Raw genomic sequence first — 25,903 nt, 5'->3', positions numbered from 1 at the left:
AGCTGCATGGATGACTGACATGTGGGGAACAGTGAAGGACTCCTAATAATCTAATCCTGGCTCTTATGTGACTTGGTGCCCATCGCTATGCATTGTGGGGAGAGTGGCCCCCAGCACTAATCCGCTCCTGGAGCGTCAGGCATGAGAGTGGCAGAGGACATGGATGGCTTTGAGGCGGAGGCATCTACAGCCTCTATGGTGTCAGGGGCCAGCAGCCCATACCAGCCCACCACAGAGCCAGTGAGGCAGAATCGGGGCTGGAGGGGTATCCACTGTGATGTGGACTACATCCGCTCACTCTTTGGGGTCCTGAAATGCAGCCAAGTGGTGAGTGTTGGGGGGGCTGGGCTGGAGGAGGGGGCGCATGCATGTTCATTACATATGCAACAGGTTAATGACATTGGTGAATGTGTTACTAGGCATGCTGTCTGCACATAAGCCTTTAGGGGTTGTCAGTGTGACTCAGCTTTCCCAGACTCCTGAGTGGTAAATCTGCCTAGCCATGCAGTCATACGGGAGTGGAGATCTTGGCATCATCCTCTAGAAATAAGACGCGGATTAAATCCTATGGGTGGTGCACATTATAATACAGTCAGGGATGGGACTCTCACCTGTGCCCGCCTTATATCATGTAATAGGTGCTGATAAAGCCTTTGTGTTCTGCACCTGCCCTGATGCCATGATAAGCGCCAGTGCCAGCTTGTTTCCCGCCTCCCTCTCACAACCTGTGCCATGGTGTCCTTCTATTTGTCACTGAGGTCATTGACCCTCGTACAGGTGGGCAGGTCTGGAAATCTGCATGACCCTGTAGTAGTTTGAACAGGTGCTGTCCTTCACAGACCTCATGTGACTTTGTGCTGCTTATGTTTGCCATTTATTTACAACTCTGTTCACATTCGGCAGGTTTAAAGGACATCTTACATTTTAAATTAAAAGTTAATAAAATTTTAGATTAACATCTAGAAACGTTGGGTATTCTATTCCTGAGCAGCAGCAGGTCTGGTTAGTTCTGGGCTAGTGTATTACCCCTCAGTGACATTACGTCAGAAGGCTCTATTAAGATAACTGAAGTGCAAAACAAAAAGGACGACTTTTTTTTTTCCATTGCTGATTTCAGTGTGATGATTTTTATAGACAATCAAATGATAGGACATGTGAATAACTGCATTTCCATGAACAGACTTTATTGCAGCGCTGTGATGGCCATGAACAGCATTTGTGTGAACAGGACTTTTCATGTCCTCTGTGGTGCAACATGTATACTGCTGAAAAGCCGACTGTCAGTTTTGCCAGGATGTGCCCCGGTGCCAAAGATATGTGCTGTTAGTTTTGGCTGAATTCTGTGCACTCAGTTTTGCCGCAATATATGGTATGGCACATTGTAGTGGGCATAAAGGGTCCTCTTTAAAGGGGTTGTCCAGTTTGACAAATGTTTGTATAACGTTCTACAATGTTTCAATATACTTTCTGTATCTATTCTTCAGTTTCCATAATCTCTACCTGCTGTCATTTATTACTTCTAGTGGAGGAAAATCAGTCCATGGTCATGTGACATACAGTCCATGGTCATGTGGTGGACGCACAGGTGCACAGATCTCTACCAGACAGATTACTATGCAAGCAGAATGAAGGACAGCAAACAGTGACCTAGAAAACTGCAAGGAATTGATGCAGAAAGTATATTGGAAAATTGTGCAACTTTTCATTATACGACGAATAACATTTCTCTCAATATTAGGCCCCTTATGGACTATGTACGAATTCAGTGTGCTCCCTGGGTCTTTGGATAGCACACTGACCCATTAATTTCTATCGGCCCATGCACATGACTATGTATTACATGTATCAGCGTGTGGGCTGACCGTTCGGGACGCAAAACCCAGGAGAGGTCCTATTCATGTCTGGTTTTCAGCTGTGCTCGGGCAGTGTCATACAATCAGATCCAGCAGCCAGTCCACAGTTGTCTACAGGGGGCTTTACTCTGAAAATGGGCAAGCCATTAAGGCTAAGGCCCCGCAGGACATCCTGCAGGAAAAACCGCGGTGGGAACGCATCGTGGTTCTTCCTGCAACGCTTTACATAGAAAGTTCGCTGAGTTTCCTCCGTACACTTTCTGTTGCAATTATACCTATGGGGAAACCGCCGGTGTTTCTGTAGGTATAATTGACATTCTGTGATTTCCAAAGCCGTGTCGGTTTTGGAAATTACGGCGTGTCCACACGGCAGTTTTTACCGCATAGTTGGCATGGGATTTACTAGAATCCCATCCACTTTGCCTGTACTGTAAAACACCACGATTTTTCCCGCAGTGTTTCCATCCTGTAGGACCCCGGCCTTAAGGTCAATGTGCTGTTCTAGACTCTGGGTGACGACCACTTTAGGAGCACAAATCGCATCCATTTTACAGCTAGTAATAAAAGTAAAAAAACCCCTGAATTTACACAAATTACCTGAAGCTGGTGGGATATTGGTATATATATTGGGATATGGCATATTCATCTATCAGTAGTGTGGGTGTAGACTTGTTTGTTTTTACCATAAATCAGTAGTATGTTTGATATTAGGAACACACTTTGTACTTTTTAGCCTCTGTGTAAATAGAGATGAGGTAAGAGGAAGTAGGGGGATGCTGCTGCAGCCTCTGTGTGCGTGAGGCAGGGAGAGAGGCGTATAATTGGTCAGCTTGCTCAGCACATATCTTCAGCTCTAGACCAGAAGAGAACATGGCCTCCTCTTCAGATTGTGGAAGCTTTTACTACTTGTTTGTCCGCTGTTATGGGGATGACTGTGGTTTGCTCTATGTGCTTGCGTTTAGATTGCGCTTGTGAACGCTTTGCCCTTCTTAAAGGTCAGAATCTAAACACATGGCGCTGCATTCCTGCAATGTCTGATGATGAATATGCCGTAGATTAACTTGTTCCCTGGCTACAAAAAATGCAACAATTACAGCTTATGTGGAAAGGAAATTCCTCCTCGTATCAGGGATTGTTCGTGGAAAAGCCGCCTTCAAGGGTCCCTTTACAGTGAGAATTCTGACCTGTCAGAAGTGAAACATGTGAGCTTGGGGTCAGTGACCTGGAATTACCGTAAGCAGTCACTGTTAAAGGGGTTCTCTGGAATTTTGCAGCACTTTTATTATGCCAATTGTAAGGTTCTCAGTTGTAGACCTCCCCATGTTCAGACATTGGTTTCTTATTTTGAGGATGGGCCATCAGTGTTTAATGTCACTTACTCCAAACATATTCATTTGTCTCCAACATGGTGCAGAGCACACGAATGATAAACCTTATACCTCTGTTATGTATGTCACTTCTGTAGATTTGGAGAAATACAACTTTGAAATCTTATGCAAACGAGGCATTTGGTGCACTTGGGATGGGCCGCCTTCTCCCTGGAACACTGGTCTTGGACTCAGAACACTACACCTTTCCTGCCTGCGCCATCCTGTGCAGTGGGAGTTGGTCCTATCACTGAACGGCAAGAGCAGTGCTACCAGGGCTGAAGGCCCCGCCCCCAGTGCACCAACTGCCTCATATATTTTTTTATTAAAACCTGCAAAAGTGACTTCTAAAAGTATGTTATATATTACTATAATGTGCTAGCTCTAGATTCCCAGAAAAACACTTTTCCACTTCATATGAATAAAACAGTCATTTACATGAAAATGAATTTCCAAAATTGAGTAACAGAGACCTATTAGGGAATTGTAGAATTACTTCTACCAGGTGCTGGGATGTAGGTTTATAACAAATTTACTGCTGACAGACTCCCCTTTAAAGGGCATGTTCCTCATAGGATAGATAATTGTTATATAGCAAGTTCGATGACTCCCCCCCCCCCCCCCCCCTCGGACATGGGCTATAGTGGCAGGTAGGATCTGATCTTTCAGACCTACTCTAATATGACTTTATCCCTAGGATCTTTGAATCCTATTAAATAACTTTAATCTCTTAAATTCAGCCACTTTTAAGGCCAATTGCACACAACCATAACTTTATAAAAGTGCGGACCCATTTCTATGGGCACAATTTTTACGGGTGTGTGTCCATGCCGTAGAACAGATCTTCAAACTGTGAAGCATGTCTTATTTTTCATCCCCAATCCTTCTGTCTCTTAACGTGATCTGATTGGGAAGAGTCAGGAGACCCCCCATAGAAATGAGATGATTGACTGGTAAACTAACGTGTATGGGGGACCTTTAATCGTCTCTCAAGTCTGAGAAGCTAAGTCTGAACTGTTGCTTACTCCCCTCCTCGCCTACACACATCAGGACATGCTAGGAGTTGTAGTTTCATAATACTTGTATCACTGGTTTAGACTGTATAACAAGTGCATATGTGTAGGGAGCTACGACAGGTGTCTGCAGGTAAGTACGCCAGGATGTGGCTGTCTCTCCTGCCAAATGCTTTACCCAGTTACCGTCCTAGAATACATTAAGTAGATGACATGTAGAGCAGCTTCTCTGATATTCTGGGTGCGGAGCTCTTTCTGCTATAGGTTTTTATCATGGACTTGGTTTGACCAGAAGCCTGGCTGTCACTGAGCCACTGTCCGTAATGTCTGTGACAGGAAGTCGCTGTCTGTGCACTTGAGATATAGACAAGACAGCCCTAAATTCTCCAGCAGCTGGAGGAGGAAAACTTTCTCTGTTCCAGAAATAAATGGCTTGTGGTTGAACGAAGGGGAATAGCGGCCCAGACTGAGGAATGTGTAGTTGGATCCATCTATGAGCCCATGCCCTGTTTCCTCAGACTTTCAGGAGCAACACATTAATCTTGTGCTAAATTCCAAGACTGTGTCTGCATATGTCATAGGCAAGAGCTGCAGATTGTCAACAACATCCGGGCACTAGATGGACCTGGGTGGCCAAAAATATAGCTAGGTTTTCCTTTACTCAGTGCAAACATTCAGCTCACTGCTTTAGTCCTGCATCAGAATACCCGGGTCAAGGCAAAGTGGCATCTTCGTTCTTTCTGGACAAGGAGGAAGCTGAGTTTGACTGTATGTCTTATAAACTTGGAAAGCCTGTGTCTGAATGAGCACCAGGACATATCATCTGATACATGGACCTGTCAAATGCTCCAATGTGGGAGATGCTGTTTGCCCTCACATGGGTAGGGGGCCCTCTTGTGTGATGTTCATATAAACTAAGTGAGAAGGGCAAAACCTACATCTAGCATATGGTATGTAGTAAGTATCGCCTATTTAATGACTGTAATGAAGAGATAAAACTATTAAAATTTTTAATTTTTCAGTAGCATTTTGTTTTTTTTCTTCTTCTTCTTGTAAAAAATACAAGGTAGTCATTTAAGTAGATTCTATATTTACTATTGCTGATCCTGTGACCCTCCTGGCAGAGCTAATACTAAAATGGACCTTAGGCCTCTTGCACATGACTGTGGACTAGGTCAGTATGATATCTGTGAAAAACCCAGCACACTGACCCATTCATTTCTGCCGTCCCACAAACATGAACATTTATGAACAGATAAGTGTGCAGGCTGAAAGTAAAACTCAGGATAGGTCCTATTCCTGTCTGGTATTGTGGCCGTACTGCTGCGGTCCTTACTCAATGAATAGGGACCATGGAAGCATGGACAACACACGGATGACATCTCTCAGTAGATCATTAACGCCTAGTCATGGCTCGCTGTCTCACTCAAAGACATTTTGACCAGTTGACAGACTAAGGGGGCGCATCATCAGACATGGTTGTTTTTCACAACTTGTCCTCTATCTAGGTTCTTCTGGCAGAACTTTTGGGAGGTGCTGAGAGTAGTGGTAACATGAGGGCACGAGCAGGCTCCGGAACACCCAGACAGACCACCAGTAATGAGGACAGTCTGACCCGCCTGCAAGAAGCTCCCACAGTTGTCCACAATTCAGACACAGGGGGCACCTTCATTACAGACCTCTCTCCATTTCCAGGCATGTAGCAGAAGGAAATTTGGTGTCACATTGCCCATTATGTGTCATGCCATTGACTACCCACCACCATCATCTTCTTCTTCTTCATTTGCAGTGGTGGAGTGATTGAGAAACCTGTATTGCTACAGACTGGAACCTTATATACTTTAGAAGCTAATCCAGGCACTGCTTGGGATCTGATGGTCAGATTTGAGGATGGAGGTGTTGTGATGCCTGTTCTGTGGAGCGACACATTGCCCCATCTGCTGGTGTGATGATCTGGGGAGCCATTTGATATGACCTTGTCACCCCTAGTAGTTATGCAGTAATAACTCAGCAATCTGTACAGCAGGCATGTCAAACATGCGGGCCGCATGCGGCCCTTTACAGGCATATCTGCGGCCCGCACAAAAGTCTCAAACTTTGTCTCTAAACTTTAGAGACAAATTTTGAGACTTTTGTGCGGGCCGCAGATGTACAAGGAAAGTGAGCGGTGGATTGGGGCGGCCCTGCTGGACGCAGCACTGCTCCAGCAGCCGCCCCTCACCCTTCGCAGAGAGCAGGTCTCCTCCCTCCACTCCACCCCCTCCTCCCCACACGCCGGGTGACATGGCCACGTAATCCGGCGTGCACCCGAAAAGCAGAAGCAGGTAAGCTTCTGCAGAAGAAATTGTGATTTTTCAAATATTTAACCCCTATCCTATGGAGTGCTGGGGAAGCGTTGGGGTGCTGGGGGAGGGGGGCTTTTTGATGTCTGTCTGGCCCTTCCTTGGGCTTGAGTCTGTAGTGCTCCTATTAACCCCCGAGTGCAAGAATTGCAAGTGGGTGGGAAAAAACAGGGAGGGCCAGACATCCAGAAGCCCCCCCCCCCCCCAGCACTTCAACCCTTCCCCAGCACTCCAACACAATAATGGTGTCTGCCAGCTTTAACTGCGGTGCCATTTTACTGGCAACCGCAGGCACCCGGAGCTAAATTCTGTGTGCCTGCGTGTATTTTTGTGGCAGCCGGGAGCCTTGTGAGGCTCCAGCCTGTCATTCTTTACTTTCTATTATAGGCTACTCTATGTAGCCTGCAATAGAAATGCCGGATTTTTGCGATGCATGGTATTAGTGATCAGTCCACTAGGCCCTAGCCATTAGCTGCTGTGTGCGGCCCTCGCAACAACCTCTTGTTACTCATGTGGCCCTCGGGGTACCCTGAGTTTGACATGCCTGCTGTACAGGACGTCCACATGTGGCACCTCTCATGGCAGGGCTTCCAACTAGTGTTTTTCAGCAGGATAATGTTTGTCCACATATAGCAATGGTTTCCCAGGAGTGACTCCGCTAGGTTGCAACCCTTCCTCCCCGGTCACCAGATTTATCACCAGTTGAGCATTTATGGGACCAGCTGGGACATCAAATTTGGCAATTTACAATTGTTCAGGATTTACAGGCTCAGCTGCAACATCTGTGGGCATATGTCCCACAGGACACCATATGGAATGTGTATAACGCCACGCTGCACTGTATCTCATCTCCTATCCCATGTAGAGATAGCCCAACAGGGTCTTAGGGCCTCCTTTCAGTTGTACAGTTTTCTACAATAAACTTATCCTTTCACTTTAATATTGCAATCCCTTGTTACATTGTTACATTCATACATATAAAATTTAATTAGATTCCAACAGCTCTCTCTTTGTGTGTGTGTTTTTTTTTTTTTTTTTTTTTGCAAGGACCATATATTATGCATGGAGCAGAGACCTTCTGTTTATACAGCAAACCATGCTAGAACAGAGGTCACGTTGGTCATGTGATTTGAACAAGGTGACAGCAGGATGAGAAAAGATGCTTTGGAGTAAACTTACTAAAAATCTGCTTGACTATCTTCGGGAAGAAAAAAAGTCGCAAGTTATTTCTGACTATAATAGTCACAAGTGGTGTTTTTACATTGGCTTCATACTGCTCATTGCTGCTCTATAGTGTCCTCCATGGTGCTTATAAGGGTGAGCTATAGAGAGTGTGGAGCAATGTATCAGAGACATTAGAACAGCTAACCCATCTTGCTCAAGGAAAAGTGAGAATATACAAAGCCTGTGTGAGGTAAATGAGGTAAAGAAAGCAGACAGAGCCCCTCTAGATGACTGGCTATGTCTGGTATTGCAGCTCAGTCACATACATGAATCCTAATTTTCTAACCTAATATCCTATAGTAAGAAAGTACTACGAGTCTGGGGAGTTCTCGTGTATAAATCCTTTGTGTATCTTGGAGATGGATCTTCTCTGAAAGCCATTTTCTTGCTGCTAAAACCTAGTCAGTGTGTTAAAACCAAATCCTCTGTACTTCAGCACCCCAGATGAGTTTACATTGGCATCGGGTAAGGCTCCTTATTTAACCTTTCACGTCTAAAAAGACAACAGACTAGGTAGGAAACGCTTACTATGAATCATGTTACAGGGACATGAGAGGGGCAAAAACAAAGACCAATATGGAGAGAATTCTAACCAGGTTCCTAGGCACCAGAAGCTTTAAGTCACTGCTTAGAAGTATAGTTTAGATACCTTCAAAGGACGTATCCATCTTAAGCTGCAGACAATGTCATTTAGGTATGTATATGTATAGATAACTGAATATTCTACAACTCAAGCAGATATAACTCAGTACGGTCTGTGAAGTTGGCCTAAGGCGCTCTGCATATAGGGCTTCGCCAGATAAGTGAATGCACTATAAAAAGTAAGCGTGCTTATATTCAGTCCATTTCTAGTATCCTCTTATGGCGAATTTGTATGTGTGGTTTTGGAGATATTGACCACCAGGAGTGTAACCATTGCAGTTACAGGGAGGTGCGACCTCAAACAGGCAAGGAGGGTTAGTGGGCCTGTGGACTGTCTCCTATGTAAAGACAATAAATTCTCTGCTGCTTGTGTGGAGGTACTGAATTTCACAGACTGCAGAGATGAGTACCGTTCTTTGCTGTCGATGATGCATTGGGAGACCACAGTTGGGTTTTCAGTTATTTGTCATGAGGCTGGATTAGGAACCCCTCAGTAGATAACTCCTTTAAAGGGGCATTCAGGTTCCTTGCTTCTAACAACCTATCCTCAGGATAGGTCACCAATAAGAGATTAGTGGGAGTTTAACACACAGAACCCCCACAGATAAGCTGTTTGAATGGACCATTGCACTTATGCGAGCCCCGTGACCCCTTCACTTTTTATATTGCATGTCTTAGGTTTTATGGTGGCCGTGCAATGTAATTACAGCCTTGTCCTATAGAAATGAAAAAGATGTATTTACGTTGTATGGTTACTGTAAAATATAGTGTGTGTGATGTAAGCAATGCAAAGGTCACAGCACTCACACAAGCGTCATGGTCCCAGTTGTTGGAACCCCATGGATCTCATATTGATAGATCAATGGCAAGAAAATTGATTCTTCATCTTTCTTAATATCCTTAATTACCTATCATTGGGATCAGTTTTAGATGGGCGGAGGTCTGATTGTCAGCTGGTTGACAGAGCGGCAGCTCTAAGCATTGCTCACATGCAGGGCGATGTGCTATTTACTCAGCCAAGTCTTGATAAAGGTGGTTGTGGGTACTATGGCTGTATCCTTTTCAAGTCTTTGGGACATCAATGCATCGCCCTTAACCATTGCTATCAGGAATACGTTGGGGGGATAGAATAGGGGCCACTGCTCACCACCATAAACAAAAATAATTTAGTACAAAATATATACAGTTGTGTTAAATTGTGGACATTGCATATAGAATACAAACTGTATATGTCTGCCTAGTCCATTTCTGATGTCTATAGCCCTGTTATGTTGGTTATGGCTGCATGCTTTCATTTTCATTCAGGGAAACCTGGAAGCTCTATATACAGAAATCCAGAAAGAATCTCCCAGCAGGGATCAGAAGTCCCGGTAGGATCCGGTATCCTCCACCATCGATCAACAATCCCTGTGTTCACCACGTACATCGCAGGAGATGGGTTATAAATTTTCCTCTGTCGCTGAGAGCTCTGGTTGTTTACAGCGTACGGTCTATTAATTATTTCTGGAGGAAGGAAACCTGTAATTATCATCTCACAACCTCCACATTTGTTTCCTTGAGAACCGCTCCCTGGTGGTGTACCCCGCCACCGCTGCTGGCCTCATGTCTATGGCTCCGCACGGAGTCTCTTAATTTCCCTAATGATATATTTAGAAAACAAAGACCTGAAATTTCTCGTGGCCCCCTCGTTCCAGCTGGAACTGTCAGGGCATGTGGAGTATTGTAGTTTCACAAGTTGGAGACCCTTCATAATGTCATTGTACTAGAGTGTTGAGGTTTCACTGAAGGGTCCTAACCCAAACCACAAAGTTAGACTCCATCAGTTTTCCAAACTGGCTATTATCACTCTGGTGTGATTTATTACCCCAGAGAATCTGTTGTACTGCATCAGAGCTTTACCCTACTCCAGCAGCTACTTGGCACTAATGTCTGCTTTGACATGTTGTGATTGTATATGACACAATAACTCCTGCCATCTAGTTCGTGTTTCTAGTAGGGCTTGTTCGTTTCTGTACAGTATTTCTGGTTTGGGTTAAGAATATTTAGTGTTGCCTTTCAGTATATTTACCTTTTTTTCTTTGCCGTCAAAGCTATATACATTGCTGAAGGTCAAGCAGCGGGGGGTCTTGCCTATTCAGAGAACCATCAGGTCCTGGTTTCGGAGGAAAGTTTTTCTGGTTCCCCTTCGGTCTCCACCGATAGAAGTTATGGAAGCATAACTGAGAGAAAAGGGGCCCCTGTGGCCACCACTTCACTGGGAGCGACTTGTTCAGATAATGGTTTTCAGGATCTTTATGTGACTCTATCATAAATCAGTTCTGGAACAGTCTTAAAGGGAACTTACACTGAAAATTCAATTTACTCAGTATACAGCGTGTTGTAGAGCAGTAAAAATATTTGTAGCACCATCTCCCCAATTTTAATTTGGCAGATATTTGTAATGTGCTTTTCTGACTTGTACACAGTGCAGGAAGCATTGTGGTGTAGGGGAGTTAGAGGTTGCCATACAGGTGCTCAAAGCCAACACACAGGGAGACCAATTACCTATCAATATATTTTTTTTTTTTGGCATGTGGGAGAAAATTGGAGTACACCCACACAAACATAGGGAGAACATACAAACTCCGTGCAGGTGTTGTCCTTGGTCGGATTCACAGCAACAGCACTAACCAGTGTGCCATAGTGCTGCTCATTCTGGGCCTAGGGTCCGGGGGGCAGTCCTGCTCACTCACTGCTAGCTCTCTGTAGTGAAGATCTTTCACATGAATGTAATACCCATTAGAAAACCCATGGACAACAGACTCATTATTTTGAAAGGAGCTATACATTGTGTGTTTATTTTATTTTTTTGCCCCCCCCTCCACAGACCAAGGGTCAGTGAGGTAAATGATTTAGGCTTGAATGGGGCAGCGCTGCACTCTCACAGTACAGCTACCTTGTTACCGGTGATCTGCAGGGGTCCCCGTTGTCAAAGCCCCACACATCCGATATTGCTTGCCTAACCTATGGATAGGTAATCTATCATAGCAGTGAATACAGCAGGTTATAACCATTCTATAGCATCTTCCCTTTGGAATGCTATATTGTACGTTTCTCCTAGAAATTTAGGAATAAATTAACACTGGCTAATAATTGGTGCAGCATAATTGTTTTACATAAGAAGTACGAAAAATGTATCTTTGTACCGTATTAGCCAGTGGATATGAAATATAAAGATTGAGAGTCCTTAGTAGTTGATACCTTTTTAATGGCTAACAAGAAATGATGACATATTGCGAGCTTTCGGAACAACTCTGTTCCTTCATCAGGTTGGTATAGCACAATATATGAAAGCAAGCACATTTATACCGGAATAGAGTGTTCGATGCATAAATGATGGAAAACAGCACAGCAAATAACACGTCCAAAAAAAAATGTCAGTTCACAGGAAGGTCCTCTGAGTTTTATGATTCCCCCCCCCCCCTTGATCAGTGACGTGGTGTCTAGATGTTGTAAAAGGACATAAAACCGTGTGACTGGTTTAACCCTCTTTGCAGTGTGTCAAAGGTCATCATTAGTTTATATACACACAGACATGCCAGTCTTTTTTGCTTTTAAAGTTTCCTCTTAGCACCAGGATCTTCATGTCATTGATGATATTATGATCTTGAGCGCAGAAGTGTTTTGGCACAGGGAGGTCCATTCTCTGCTCTGTAATTGTGTGACTGTGCGAGTTCATCCTCATCCTAAGTGTCTGGCCACTCTCCCCTACATACAGACCCCCAGTAGGACACTTGGTGCATAATATTAAATACACCACATTAGGTGTGCTGCAGGTGAAGTTACCTGGGATCTTGTAGTCTTGATCTGAGTTCGGGATCTTTATTTTATCCATGGTTAGTATGTGTGGGCAGGTCTTGCACTTTTTCTGTCCACATAGAAATGTTCCTTTGTTAGTTGGAGGTGACAGTGAGCTGCTAATAATCATATTCCTGAGGTTTGGTGGCTGTCAATAGCATAGGAGAGGGAGGTCTGGAAATATGGATGTAGTTTGCATGTGATTCCTCTCAGCGTCTCCAGGTGGGGGTTATATGAGACAACCAGGGGCACCCGATTGTTTTCCTGTTTGGTATTGTATTTTCATAAATCCGATCTTGGGATTCTGGTGGCCCTGGCTATTTGGTTTTCAACTGTTCTTGGATGGTAACCCTGCCTCAAGAATGTGTTTTTGAGGTCCCCCAGGTCATAAAACTCAGAGAACCTTCCGGTGAACTGACATTTTTCTTTTTTTGGACTTGTGTGTTTATTTGCTGTACTGTTTTCCGTCATTTGTGCATTAAACACTGTATTCCTATATAAATGTGCTTGCCTTCAGATATTGTGTTAAACCAGTCTGATGAAGAAACAGAGTTGTTCCGAAAGCTCACAATATGTCGTCATTTTTTGTTAGCCATTAAAAAGGTATCCACTACTAAGAACTCTCAATCTTTACATTTTGTAAGAGGTACGAGTAACAGATCCGCTGCCTTGGGGAATACACTCTGTATTGGGTTTCCCTTCTCTATTCCACTGGTCTGCAGCCTGTTACCTTCAGCTGGTCTTTTGGATTGTCCTTTTTACAAAAGTTGGAGACCCACACTCCATACACTCTCATGGTAAATGCTGCCATTATTTCCCATCGATTGGCATTTCATGGGAACTTCAATATCTTGTCTGTCTTGTACAGAATATGTATGCTATGTGTTGAGGATAAACCGGCAGGGGATGCGCTGCCCGATAGCGATTGTACAGAATAAGTGTTAGACCTGTGACCTAAAACAGGAAGCAAACCTTCCATCAAAGTGCCCTGTACCTTTTCCTATATGAATCCGTCAGTTTCATTGTGCATATATACGTTGTACACTGTATATAGTCTGCTGCTTCCAGTTTAGTAGACATGTTTGTAGACGACGGGCACGAGACCGGTTCCACTGTGCTGACATTTATCCTTTTTGACACTCCAAAAGAGAAATATCTACTTCTTCTTTCCTTCATCCTGGAGCCTTGATTCTGTGTGATAGACCTCCCGAAGGAGTCTCCATCTGAAAGTTAGACCATATATGATGTGTGTTTTTTTTTTTCTTTTTTTTTTTTTTTTTTTTCTTCTGTCTGGGAGCTTTGTATAATCTAAGGTACTTTTGTAAGGTCGAATTCAGGCAGTTGCATTTGGATGTATTATACAGTTTGCATTACGGAGTACGGATCAAATGTGTCTTGGGGTAAACAGTAGGATTATAAGGCATTCATGTATTGGCTTTTATTCCCTTCCATTTGTGTATTTCCATGTAAGCTCTAAATAAATGTATATTCTTGTCTTTTTTTGACCTCCTAGATCTTGGCTCTCCTCGCTTTCATCTGCATTGAGACTATAATGGAGTGTTCGCCATGTGAAGGCTTGTATTTCTTCGAGTTTGTCAGCTGCAGTGCATTTGTGGTGACTGGTGTGCTGCTGCTCATGTTCAGCTTGTCTCTGCATGAGCGAGTCCCTCACATCAACTGGATCCTGACGGTAAGTCCGTGGGACACTCATAGGACACTTCTGCAGATCTTCAGATCTTGTACTTTCTTGTGCCTTACTGTTGCTTGGACATAGATTTCAAGCTTCCTATTGTCTGGCACCGTACTATTGCAGTACTGAACTAACAAATGCTTCCAGGTAAGCCAGTGTTTGTTCAGGATATACAGTATAGATTGTAGGAATAAGACGCTCTTGCCCAGTTGTGTCAGCAGTGGCGTAACTAGGAATAGCGGGGCCCCGTGGCTTTGAACTTTTGACATGCCACATTGCTTATGTTCCCTCACGTCTCCTAGCTATCTGATCATTATATGAAAGGGGGGGGGGGGGGGTGTGGTTGTCTGAAAAGACCTCCCTTCCGGAGTATAATGGTAGTGTTTGTGGGCCCGTGGCCTCACTTACCGATCCCGGCGGCTGTGAGCAGGGAGCAGGATCGGTAAGTAAATAGGGCCTGTTACCTGCTGGAGTTACTCCAGAAGGTAGCGGCCTGTAAAAAATAAATAAATAAAAATCTGTAGAGGCTGCTGTCGGGCCCCCTGTTGTCCTGGGCCCTGTGGCAGCTGCTACTGCTACTTCTCTGGTAGTTATGCCACTGTAAGTAAGTCAAAAAAACTTAACACCTCCCCAACTTTTCCTGCTTTTCCATTTGGTCTTTCTGATGGCAGTGACCTCTTTTCAGGATAACAGCATGTCTGCTTCATCCATTTTCTGTCTGACTGCCCAATAAAGAGTGCTATATCTTGTGCCATATGGATGCCAATGCTTTTGGCTATATATAATATATAAAGTGCATTTAATTTTAGAGAATGTGGTATTCGTATTTTTGAACACTTACTATGGCTTTCAAAGTAGTTCGATTCCAAGGGCAAAAGATATTTGAATCAATAGCTTAAGAAATGAACAAGATGCATAGTCTGTGTACTCAATTGTTAGAAACACAAAATACATTAAAGAGCGTATACTAAAAATTAACTTTTAATAGTGTATGTCCTAAAATACATCACATCCTTATGTCACCTGCGTGATAAGTTTAAAAGGCAGATATGGAGGTGCTGTAAACTGTACTGGGCTATCATGGTGTACCCAGTGATGATAATAACATCCACCTGCCAAATGAACACAAGCCACTGTCTAGGTTAGCACCAAAGGACAGCTAATCATTCAAGATTCGAAATAAAAACTTGTAATATTTTTGGTTAATGCGTTGGCATATACCCCAGTATTATTGTTTGACACTTAGCCATTCAATATGATTGTGAGTGATCACAGCCACAGTATCCCCCTTTCATATATATGGATATTTCCATAGCGCAATCTCATCATAGCACCAACTCCGTCAGAGGTCCTATATCAACAAGTATATCGAGTAGTGTTTGAACTTGTACTATGGCTTTCAAAGAAGTTGGATCCCAAGGAAAAATATATTTAAATCAATAGCTTAAGCCTAAAGCCCCATGTTGCAGAAACACATTTTTTTTCTTATTTCCATAGAAGGAAGCTTCAATGGTAAAAGAGCAGATTTCTCTAATAAAGTGGCCACTCAGTGTATGGGTATATATAATTTTACAAATAGAGGCCATCCATAGATGACTAATACATACCTGTGTATATTACCTGTATATAAGCAATCCACTCCCTATCAGCTGTACCTTAGCCAATCAGAGTAAAGCTACACAGTAGGTGGTTGTTTTTATACCATTGGAAATTTTTTTTAAATACATACTAGAAAACACCTAAAATACCCCTAAAGCCTAAAAAACAAAGCCTGATTGGTTACAATAGGACAGAGGCCTTTAATACATCACAAAGTGTGAACAGGTCCTTAGTTCTACTTAGTAGACTTCATTTGTAGTGTCCTGGAAAACCCCCGAACACTGAAATCACATCAAATATTTGTTTACCCAGGGCGCCATCCTAAATCCTCTATGCTGCAGGTCCAGATGTTGAGCAGGAGGTCTGAGCTCTGCAGTACATTGGGTTCTGCTTTTGCAGAGAGGTTTAAGGAGCGGGGACGGCTGTCTCAGGAAATCTGCTGACTTAACTTTGATATTCATTGTCAGCTGAGCACGTCGTGGTCTGTGCCTGTGATGTGGGCAGCGTTCACATGCTTGCAGTGAGGCATCTGTATAATATTCCTGTCGCCTGTGGAAGGACATGGCGTCTTGAAGGGGAGGGGGGGGGGGCAGTGTGTCCTCTGCATATAGCACTTGGCATTCATTTGTTTGCCCCCACCTCACTGCTACAATGTGGATGGATGAGCTAATGCATGTCATTGCATTCAGTTGTGCTCCTCATAAAATGGGCCGTGCGCTTTGTGATAGGTTCTGTGGGATTTATTGTCCCAGCCTGTTAATGAATATAATAGAAGGCATGTGTCTGCTTCCTGTTGGGGCCTCTCCTGTAGATAACTGAACCCAGGAGCTCACAGCAAGTAGTAGCAATAGGCGGGAGGCGTTAAATGACGTGTGAAGGGGCAGATTGTGCAATAGGTTTTCACAGTTCACAAGCAGCAGGCTCTATGATAGTTATGTGCTCCCTACTGAGGCAATATAGCCTGTGGACCTACACTTAAAAGTTCCCTCTGCGTTGTACAAACCTCCCCACATAACACAGCCTAGTACGTGGCTACATCGAGAAGGTCCTATTGATGAGATTTGATCTGGAACTATCGAGTTATTTAGAAACCCCCTTTAGTGGCTGCACAGAGAGGTCACTGGAAATCTGCCGAATGTCACAAGCCGCATTTGTAGGGGCCACTCATAGCAGTGCCAATGGGTTGGGCTGTCTGAGTCAGGTTTGAGGAATTTGGTGGGATCCAAGATTAGATCCAAATTTGATCAAATTGGATCTAATTTCCAGAATAGTAGGGCTACGAGAGCTCTGTCCCCTATAGCATTGCTTTGAGAATTATATTAGATTCTCCATTGAGCCCTATTGCTTGTGGCAATGACTTGGCAATGATCCAAGATTAGACTTCATCAATGTGATCTGCTTGTGAGCCTACAGCCTAAGATCACATTGGCTGGATCTGATGTTGGACCTTGCTTTAGTACAAGAACAGGACTCTATAGAGAGATCAAATCCTTTTGACACTGTATCTTCCACAGGGATTTGCCACATCCTAAGAGAAGGGACATTAACCCTATGAACCCTGGATGTCCACTTTGGCCACTCCTGTCTTCCACTGGCCCTGCAGTCAAATGTGCCTCAAGTGGGCATATAAATGCAATAACCAAACTCCCGGTGTACTGGTGCTTTAATGGTAGGACTTGCATGGTCACATGGCTTGACCATGGGAAGGATGGATCCCGCTGGCGCCCTGTCCTGCCACGTTTGCCCACGTATTGCGAGTCCTGCATTTTGTGTTGGACAATGCTTCTCGGTTAGAAATAATGCTTGCTTTCATTGTCCTCTGTGTTTTGTTTTAGGATTTGGTGAACACTGGGCTGAGCGCTCTGTTTTTCTTCATTGCCTCTGTAATTTTGGCATCACTGAACCACAAATCTGGGGCGGAAATTTCTGCAGCGGTAAGAAAATCGCTTTCTGAAGTTTTTCCAGTGAAAAGACAAAAAGGAATGTGTGTTAACCCTTACTGTGCCGCACATCCTGATCTCAGTGACAGGATGGGGTTTGCCAAAGTTACAGCACCCTATTAACCTCCATCCATGCCTTAGTGGCGCTCTGCCTTAGCTAGAACTGCTTGCCAATAAAACTTACAAGTTTTCTGTGTAACTTTTGTCTCTTCTATAGCGGTGCAATCATAAACGACAGGAATGTAAAAAAAATTCTCCTGACTAGACTTTTAGTAGATATAAAAGTATTTTCCACTGATGCCTTTGGTACATTAATAGTTAACGCCACTCTGGATATATTCTGTTACTTGGCAACAGATGCTGAGTGCATATCCAGTACAACAGATGTCTTGTGATATGCACTGCACAGCGGTCTCTGCTGCCACCTAGTGCTCATGCTTAGTATTACATATGATCCTTCCATAGACACAAGACAGTAGACCAGGGGTAGGCTACTAGGCAACCTTTTTTGTTCAGCGTGCCGATTTTAAATAAAAAATAATTAGATGAGGTCCTCGGAGTGCTGGTCAATAATTGTAAGGTTGATGATCCCTGTACTAAAGTCGTATACCACAAACCATAACACAGAAGTGCTGCCACCAGATGCTCTAGAACCCATGCGCTTACTGCTATTTTCTGGGATACATCTGTACTTTCCGATTTAGAAGCAATGACAGTCCATGTGCAGCGCCATATGGCAGCATCCTTACGGTGGAAACACACTATGTACCTGGATACAGCTATATTCTTAGGCCACTGGAACTGGAATTGATGTAAAACTGCGTTCACATGGTGCATTTTCCACAAAAATAAATGCCTGAGCTTTTTTGTACAAAAACACACCTTTATATAGAATAATGTCCCACAGTGGCCCCTGTATATAGTATTATATCCCATAGTGGCCCCTCCACACAGTATAATATTTAATAAACTTCCAATTTGTGCCACTCATTAGCTCTTATTATTCTGTGGGGTCTCTTCAAACCTCACAGTATAATAAGCGGAGGGCCAAGAGACAAACTTAAAAAATATTACTTACCTTCCCTGTGCCCTAGAATCGTTCCATTCTCTTCTGCGCTTCTGCCTGAAGTCCGTTACTGCTGATCAGCGATGTCTTGCATCAAGCAGAAGCGCAGAAGAGAACGGAGCAGCTCCAGAGCACAGGGAAGGTAAGTAACATTATTTTTCATGTTTGATCACCTTCCCTGGGGCTTCACTTATTATACTGTTGGGTCTAAAGAGACGGATGGACACTGAAAATATCAACCACTGCCTCACAATGAAATGAAAAGTGGATTTTGAGGAAAATTTTGCCTCAAATTCAGCATCCAATTCCTCCATGTGAACACGCGCTTACTTGTCTGTTTTTTCCGTTTCTTTGTAGGTGTTTGGCTTCTTAGCCACTATCTCCTATTCGGTGAACACCTACTTGGCATTTAGGAAATGGAAATTTGGCAGCAGATCCCAGAATATGCGTCAGTCCAGCGACTACATGAGGGCACGTAGTGAATCGCGGGATGTAGACTGCCGTCCTGAGATCCAGCGTTTGGATGCATAGACTGCTGTGGCCGACTGGGATGGTTTCCATCCTCGTGAATGATTTCTCCTTTTAATATGGGTGTGCCCAGTACCAGGACCGAGTGTTTTGGGAACAAAGATGGAATTTCACACGGCGGGCAGGTGGGTTGCTAACTTTCAGAGAAACCACTTTGAGAAGTAAATGTCCTAGATCCTGCTGTGGATTGTTCTTCTATATGGATAACGGACCAATGCCTGGGACCAGGCGGATCGCCAGTGACTTTGGCACGTTACTATTTCTTCCCGCTGTCTTCATCTTTTAATTAGATCACTTTTAATTCTGTTATTTAATTAGATTTTCTGCTGATTATTAATTGGACTAATTCAGGAGTAATGGACAGTATGGCAGGGAATGCATTGGAGGCCTCAGAAGGATGGTCAAAATAGTAAAATCGGAGGTAATTTTTTATTTTTTAAATATTTAACTTAATTTAAATGATCATTTTGAAAATCATAAGTTGATTGAAGGAAACTACAAGCAAATAAAAAATTCATTGTCACATGATCAGAGGTTGACAATACCAAGACAAGACTTTTAGAAAGGAGCTTTCCTGTGTGCGTCCCCATGACTAAACCTCCTGTAGGCGCAGTATTGTCAGAGACAAATTCAGTTTTGTACCAGTGATAAATCCTGTCCCTATGATAACACTGCTAGACTACAGCGTGCTATCATGGGGACATATGCAGGGAAGTGCTCCTCGAAGCTCTATGGTAACACAAGAAAAGAATATTTCTTTCCAGATTCTTAAATCGCACTACAGAGGATCTGACTTCCATTTTCCGGTGGTCCAAGGACGACGTCTATATGTAATTTTCCGTTGCTTTACTTAATCGCTGTTTTATTGTATTCTTATCAGTACAGTAATTCTCATAACACAGTGATCATAGCAATATGATACCACTATATGTATGCAATATTTAACACTATGGGCTGAGAATTACAGCTGGTTTTTAAGCAATATTTTAACACTATTTATCTTGTTAAAGGGAATTTATTAGCAAAATTTCTTCTAAATTTTGAAGGTTCAGTGATGCCCCCCTTCACCCCAAAAAAGTCCTATGAAATGAAGGTTGACTATAAATGCTTTATGATTTGTTAAAAAATAAGTATTTCGTCTTTATGGACAATCTGGTTTTGTGTAGATGTAATTTTATTTATATATTTTTTACAGTTTATTATACTGTAGCCATGTAAAAAACATTTATATTAGAAAAGCAAATCTTTGTGTTAACTTTTTCCTCTACCAAGCCTGCATAAAGAAATTGTCTTACTCACCCCTTTCTATATGTGCTATAAGGGTATATGGAAGCCATAATGGAGGAAGTTGTTAAGTTAAAGGGGTCCTCCAGGAGTTGCATGTGGATGACCTAGCCTTAGGATAACTCTTCAGTATCTGATCAGTGGAGATCTAGCGCCAGAGTCTTCTGCAGATCAGCTGTTTTTTAAAGACTGGAGGATTTGGGTGAGTGCTGTGGCCTTCTCACTGAATACCAAGCACCACACCGTACATCGTGCAGCTGTTCTGTGGGGTTTTGGGTATTGGACCCCCACCAATCAGATATTGGTGACCTAAGTACTGGAAAACCCCTTATTACTTGGTTGACTATTCAATTGAATGGCTGACCTGTAATAACAACTTACCCTCGGGGACACACAGTGATAACCATCTTTGAGAAGATGAACCCCTTATACATCCTATGAAAAAGTTTGGCCACCCCTATTAATCTTAATCATTTTTAGTTCTAAATATTTTGGTGTTTGCAACAGCCATTTCAGTTTGATATATCTAATAACTGATGGACACAGTAATATTTCAGGATTGAAATGAGGTTTATTGTACTAACAGAAAATGCACAATATGCATTAAACCAAAATTTGACCGGTGCAAAAGTATGGGCACCCTTATCATTTTATTGATTTGAATACTCCTAACTACTTTTTACTGACTTACTGAAGCACAAAATTGGTTTTGTAACCTCAGTGAGCTTTGAACTTCATAGCCAGGTGTATCCAATCATGAGAAAAGGTATTTAAAGTGGCCAATTGCAAGTTGTTCTACTATTTGAATCTCCTCTGAAGAGTGGCATCATGGGCTACTCAAAACAACTCTCAAATGATCTGAAAACAAAGATTGTTCAACATAGTTGTTCAGCGGAAGGATACAAAAAGCTGTCTCAAAGATTTAACCTGTCAGTTTCCACTGTGAGGAACATAGTAAGGAAATGGAAGACCACAGGGACAGTTCTTGTTAAGCCCAGAAGTGGCAGGCCAAGAAAAATATCAGAAAGGCAGAGAAGAAGAATGGTGAGAACAGTCAAGGACAATCCACAGACCACCTCCAAAGAGCTGCAGCATCATCTTGCTGCAGATGGTGTCACTGTGCATCGGTCAACTATACAGCGCACTTTGCACAAATAGAAGCTGTATGGGAGAGTGATGAGAAAGAAGCCGTTTCTGCACGTACGCCACAAATAGAGTTGCCTGAGGTATGAAAAAGCACATTTGGACAAGGCAGCTTCATTTTGGAAACAAAAATTGAGTTGTTTGGTTATAAAAAAAGGCGTTATGCATGGCGTCCAAAAAGAAACAGCATTCCAAGAAAAACACATGCTACCCACTGTAAAATTTGGTGGAGGTTCCATCATGCTTTGGGGCTGTGTGGCCAATGCCGGCATCGGGAATCTTGTTAAAGTTGAGGGTCGCATGGATTCCACTCAGTATCAGCAGATTCTTGAGAATAATGTTCAAGAATCAGTGACGAAGTTGAAGTTACGCCGGGGATGGATATTTCAGCAAGACAATGATCCAAAACACCGCTCCAAATCCTCAGGCATTCATGCAGAGGAACAATTACAATGTTCTGGAATGGCCATCCCAGTCCCCAGACCTGAATATCATTGAACATCTGTGGGATGATTTGAAGCGGGCTGTCCATGCTCGGCGACCATCTAACTTAACTGAACTTGAATTGTTTGTCCAAAATACCTTTATCAGGATCCAGGAACTGATTAAAAGCTACAGGAAGCGACTAGAGGCTGTTATCTTTGCAAAAGGAGGATCTACTAAATATTAATGTCACTTTTCTGTTGAGGTGCCCATACTTTTGCACCGGTCAAATTTTGGTTTAATGCATATTGCACATTTTCTGTTAGTACAATAAACCTCATTTCAATCCTGAAATATTACTGTGTCCATCAGTTATCAAACTGAAATGGCTGTTGCAAATACCAAAATATTTAGAACTAAAAATGATTAAGATTAATAGGGGTGCCCAAACTTTTTCATAGGACTGTATAGACCAGATTTCTAGCTTCACCACATATTGTACATACGGGTCATTTTCTTTGAGGAGACTGCCCTAGAAGGCCATTATTTTATGCATTTTGGGTGGTTATGCCCAAGTGGTTTCACATTAAATGGTCAGATATCACTTCCCTCTGCTTGCGGTTGGTTAAAGAAGTTGTTTGATCTAAAAAGGACTGCTTTGTGTAAAACCTTTGTCAGATAAGTCAGACTGTTGTAGTGCAAATCTTTTCCTACGAGTTGTTCCTCGATGGCCCTTTTTACATAGCACTAAAGACCAGGACTGCAGTTGGTGTAATGCAGAACTTGTGTACAACTAGCGCTTCATAGAAGTCAATGGAGCTGTATGGTTGTGCAATCGCATGGTAACCATTCCTTTGGTGATGTGGAGTATAAATTTCACCATTAAGTCACTCTTTTTCTACTATACAGATCCACCACAGTATCTTAAAGGGGTTTTACAGGCTTAAATGCTGATTACCTACCCTAGGTATAAGTCACTAACATCAGATCTGTAAGAAGGGTCTTTCACCCACCACCCCTATTGAGAAGCTGATACATAGAGAATGGAGAAGGAAACCTACAATTCTGTTCTCTGTATAGTGGCCAAGTCACTGCAGTTTAGCTCACTTTTAAACAAAAAGCTGACCTGGCCCCGTACAGAGACCAGATCTGTATGTCTGCTGCCTGCTCTGTTCTAGGTATGAGCTGCTAAGACCAGCTAAGGGGGCGTTCACACTACCGTCGGTGTCTGACAGGTAGTGTCCGCTCAAAATCTGTCACGGACATCAGGAGCGGACACCAGCTGTGTCCGTGACACCTGTCATTCATTTCAATGGGCATCGGGTGCGTTCTTTTGCACTCCGTGCCCGTCCTTCCCTGTCCGCAAGTGAAGATGTCAGACTTCTCAAGCGGACAGAAAAACCCTGCATGCAACGCACCCGATGCCCATTGAATGACAGGTGTCACGGACACAGCTAGTGTCCGTGACAGATTTTGAGCGGACACTACCTGTCGGACACCGACGGTAGTGTGAACGCTCCCTAATTGGTGAGGGTGCTGGGGTTCGAATATCATACATTCTGATATCAATGACCTATCTGTAGGATAAGTCATCAATCTGTTTAGTCCAAAAGTCCCATTAAAGAGCACCTGTCACAATGTACAAAATGCTACATGTCTGAAGTTGTCGCTGTGCTCCTGATCAATTTGGCCCTATACATACTCTACTGTTCAAAAGTTTGGGGCCACCCAGACAATTTAGTGTTTTCCATGAAAACTCACACTTTTATTTATCAAATGAGTTGCAAAATGAATAGAAAATATAGTCAAGACATTGACAAGGTTAGAAATAAGGACTTTTATTTTGAAATAATAATTTTCTTCAAACTTTGCTTTTGTCACACAATGCTCCATTTGCAGCAATTCCAGCCTTGCAGACCTTTGGCATTCTAGCTGTTAATTTGCTGAGGTAATTGGAGAAATCCCCCCCCCATGCTTCCAGAAGCCCCTCCACAAGTTGGATTGGCTTGATGGGCACTTTTTTGTGTACCATACGGTCAAACTGCTCCCACAACAGCTCAATGGGGTTAAGATCTGGTGACTGCGCTGGCCACTCCATTACAGTTAGATACCAGCTGCCGCTTCTTCCCTAAATAGTTCTTGTATAATTTGGAGGTGGCTTTGGGTCATTGTCCTGTTGTAGGATGAAATTTGCTCCAATGTAGCGCTGTCCACAGGGTATGGCATGGCGTTACAAAATGGAGTAATAGCCTTCCTTATTCAAAATCCCTTTTACCTTGTACAAATCTCCCACTTTACCAGCACCAAAGCAACCCTAGACCATCACATTCCCTCCACCATGCTTGACAGATGGCATCAGGATCTTCCAGCATCTTTTGATTTCTGGTCTCACATGTTCCTCTGTGTTATCCAAACACCTCAAACTTCGATTTGTCTGTCCATAACACTTTTTTCCAATCTTCCTCTGTCCACTGTCTGTGTTCTTTTGCCCATATTAAACTTTTCCTTTTATTAGCCAGTCTCAGACATGACTGTTTCTTTGCCACTCTGCCCTGAAGGTTGGCATCCCAGAGTCACCACTTCACTGTAGACGTTGGCACTGGCGGTTTGCGGGTAGGCGTCAAATTCTCAAACTACAGACTCTAATGTACTTGTCTTGTTGCTCAGTTGTGCAGCGGGACCTCCCATTTCACTTTCTACTCTGGTTAGAGCCTGTTTGTGCTGTCCTCTGAAGGGAGTAGTACACACCATTGTAGGAAATCTTCAGTTTCTTGGCAATTTCTCCCATGGAATAGCCTTCATTTCTAAGAACAAGAATAGACTGTCGAGTTTCATATGAAAGTTCTTTTTTTCTGACCATTTTGAGAGTTTAATCGAACCAACAAATGTAATGCTCCAGATTCTCAACTAGCTCAAAGGAAGGTCAGTTTTATAGCTTCTCTAACCAGCAGAACTGTTCTCAGATGTGCTAGCATACTTGCACAAGGGTTTTCTAAACATCCATTAGCTGCCTTACACAGTTAGCAAACACAATGTACCAATAGAACGCTGGAGTGATGGTTGCTGGAAATGGGCCTACATACACCTATGTAGATATTGCATTAAAAACCAGATGTTTGCAGCTAGAATAGTCATTTACCACATTATCAATGTATAGAGTGTATTTCTGATTCATTTAATGTTATCTTCATTGGAAAAAAACCCCTGCTTTTCTTTCAAAAATAAGGACATTTCTAAGTGACTCTAAACTTTTGAACAGCTGTGTGTGTGTGTGTGTAATAATATAATATATAATTTATTTTTTTTTTTTTTTATCTGTCCGCCCATTCAAAAGGTATGTCCCATGGAAGGTTACATGTAAGTTTTGCTTTTATTCGACAATTGGGTGGGAACTCATCCTCTTGGCGAATAAGAGCTAATTTACCTGTAACTATTAAGGGGACATAACTCTTAAACAGGTTATGGAATTAAAAAATAAAAACTCCAAATTCTTCAGGGACACAGCGAGAATCAAATGATCTATGGCATTTAGCATATTTGTGACAGATCCCCTGTGCTGCCAGGAAATGACCTGTTTAAATCATGTTTTTATATTGTTCAACAATTTTTGGCAATGGTGTTTCCATGTTATTTATATACAAGAAGGAAAAAAAAATTCTAAAATCTTAGGCACAAGTCCAACTTGTGCCTGAAATAGTCTCTGATTTCCTGACTTTTGGAGATGGGCCATATATACAATGGTCTAGAGTGAAGTAGCTGCGCAACAGAAAACAGGAGGTTTCAACATATTATTTGGCAAAGTGGCCAGGGTCAGAACTGCAGGAATTTATTTTTTTTTTTTTTGAATATAGAGAACATTGAAAATGTTTAGAACCCTCACCAAAAATTCTTTAAAATTGTGTTTCATTTTCTGGCAACACTTTTCCTTTAATTTCACATAGACCAAAGTTAC

General features: G+C 42.8%; 1 protein-coding gene across 1 annotated transcript; it reads left to right on the top strand.

Annotated features, from left to right (window-relative positions):
* CMTM4 (CKLF like MARVEL transmembrane domain containing 4) lies at positions 1-20,807 on the top strand. Its single transcript, XM_075281926.1, has 4 exons — positions 1-327; positions 13,792-13,968; positions 17,403-17,501; positions 18,931-20,807. The coding sequence occupies exons 1-4, from the start codon at positions 142-144 to the stop codon at positions 19,102-19,104; spliced, it is 636 nt and encodes a 211-aa protein (XP_075138027.1). The 5' UTR covers positions 1-141; the 3' UTR covers positions 19,105-20,807.
* Positions 20,808-25,903: the final 5,096 nt, after the last annotated feature.

The sequence above is a fragment of the Leptodactylus fuscus genome, chromosome 7 (genome assembly GCF_031893055.1).
Source record: "Leptodactylus fuscus isolate aLepFus1 chromosome 7, aLepFus1.hap2, whole genome shotgun sequence".
Classification (NCBI taxonomy): Eukaryota; Metazoa; Chordata; class Amphibia; order Anura; family Leptodactylidae; genus Leptodactylus; species Leptodactylus fuscus.
This window is presented reverse-complemented; position numbering and strand designations above follow the sequence as displayed.

Bases quoted from the DNA above. Each gene is read 5' to 3' on its own strand.
- CMTM4 (XM_075281926.1), top strand. From the start codon at position 142: ATGAGAGTGGCAGAGGACATGGATGGCTTTGAGGCGGAGGCATCTACA. The intron at 13,969-17,402 runs GTAAGTCCGTGG...GTTTTGTTTTAG, and splicing joins ACATCAACTGGATCCTGACG to GATTTGGTGAACACTGGGCT. The intron at 17,502-18,930 runs GTAAGAAAATCG...GTTTCTTTGTAG, and splicing joins GGGCGGAAATTTCTGCAGCG to GTGTTTGGCTTCTTAGCCAC.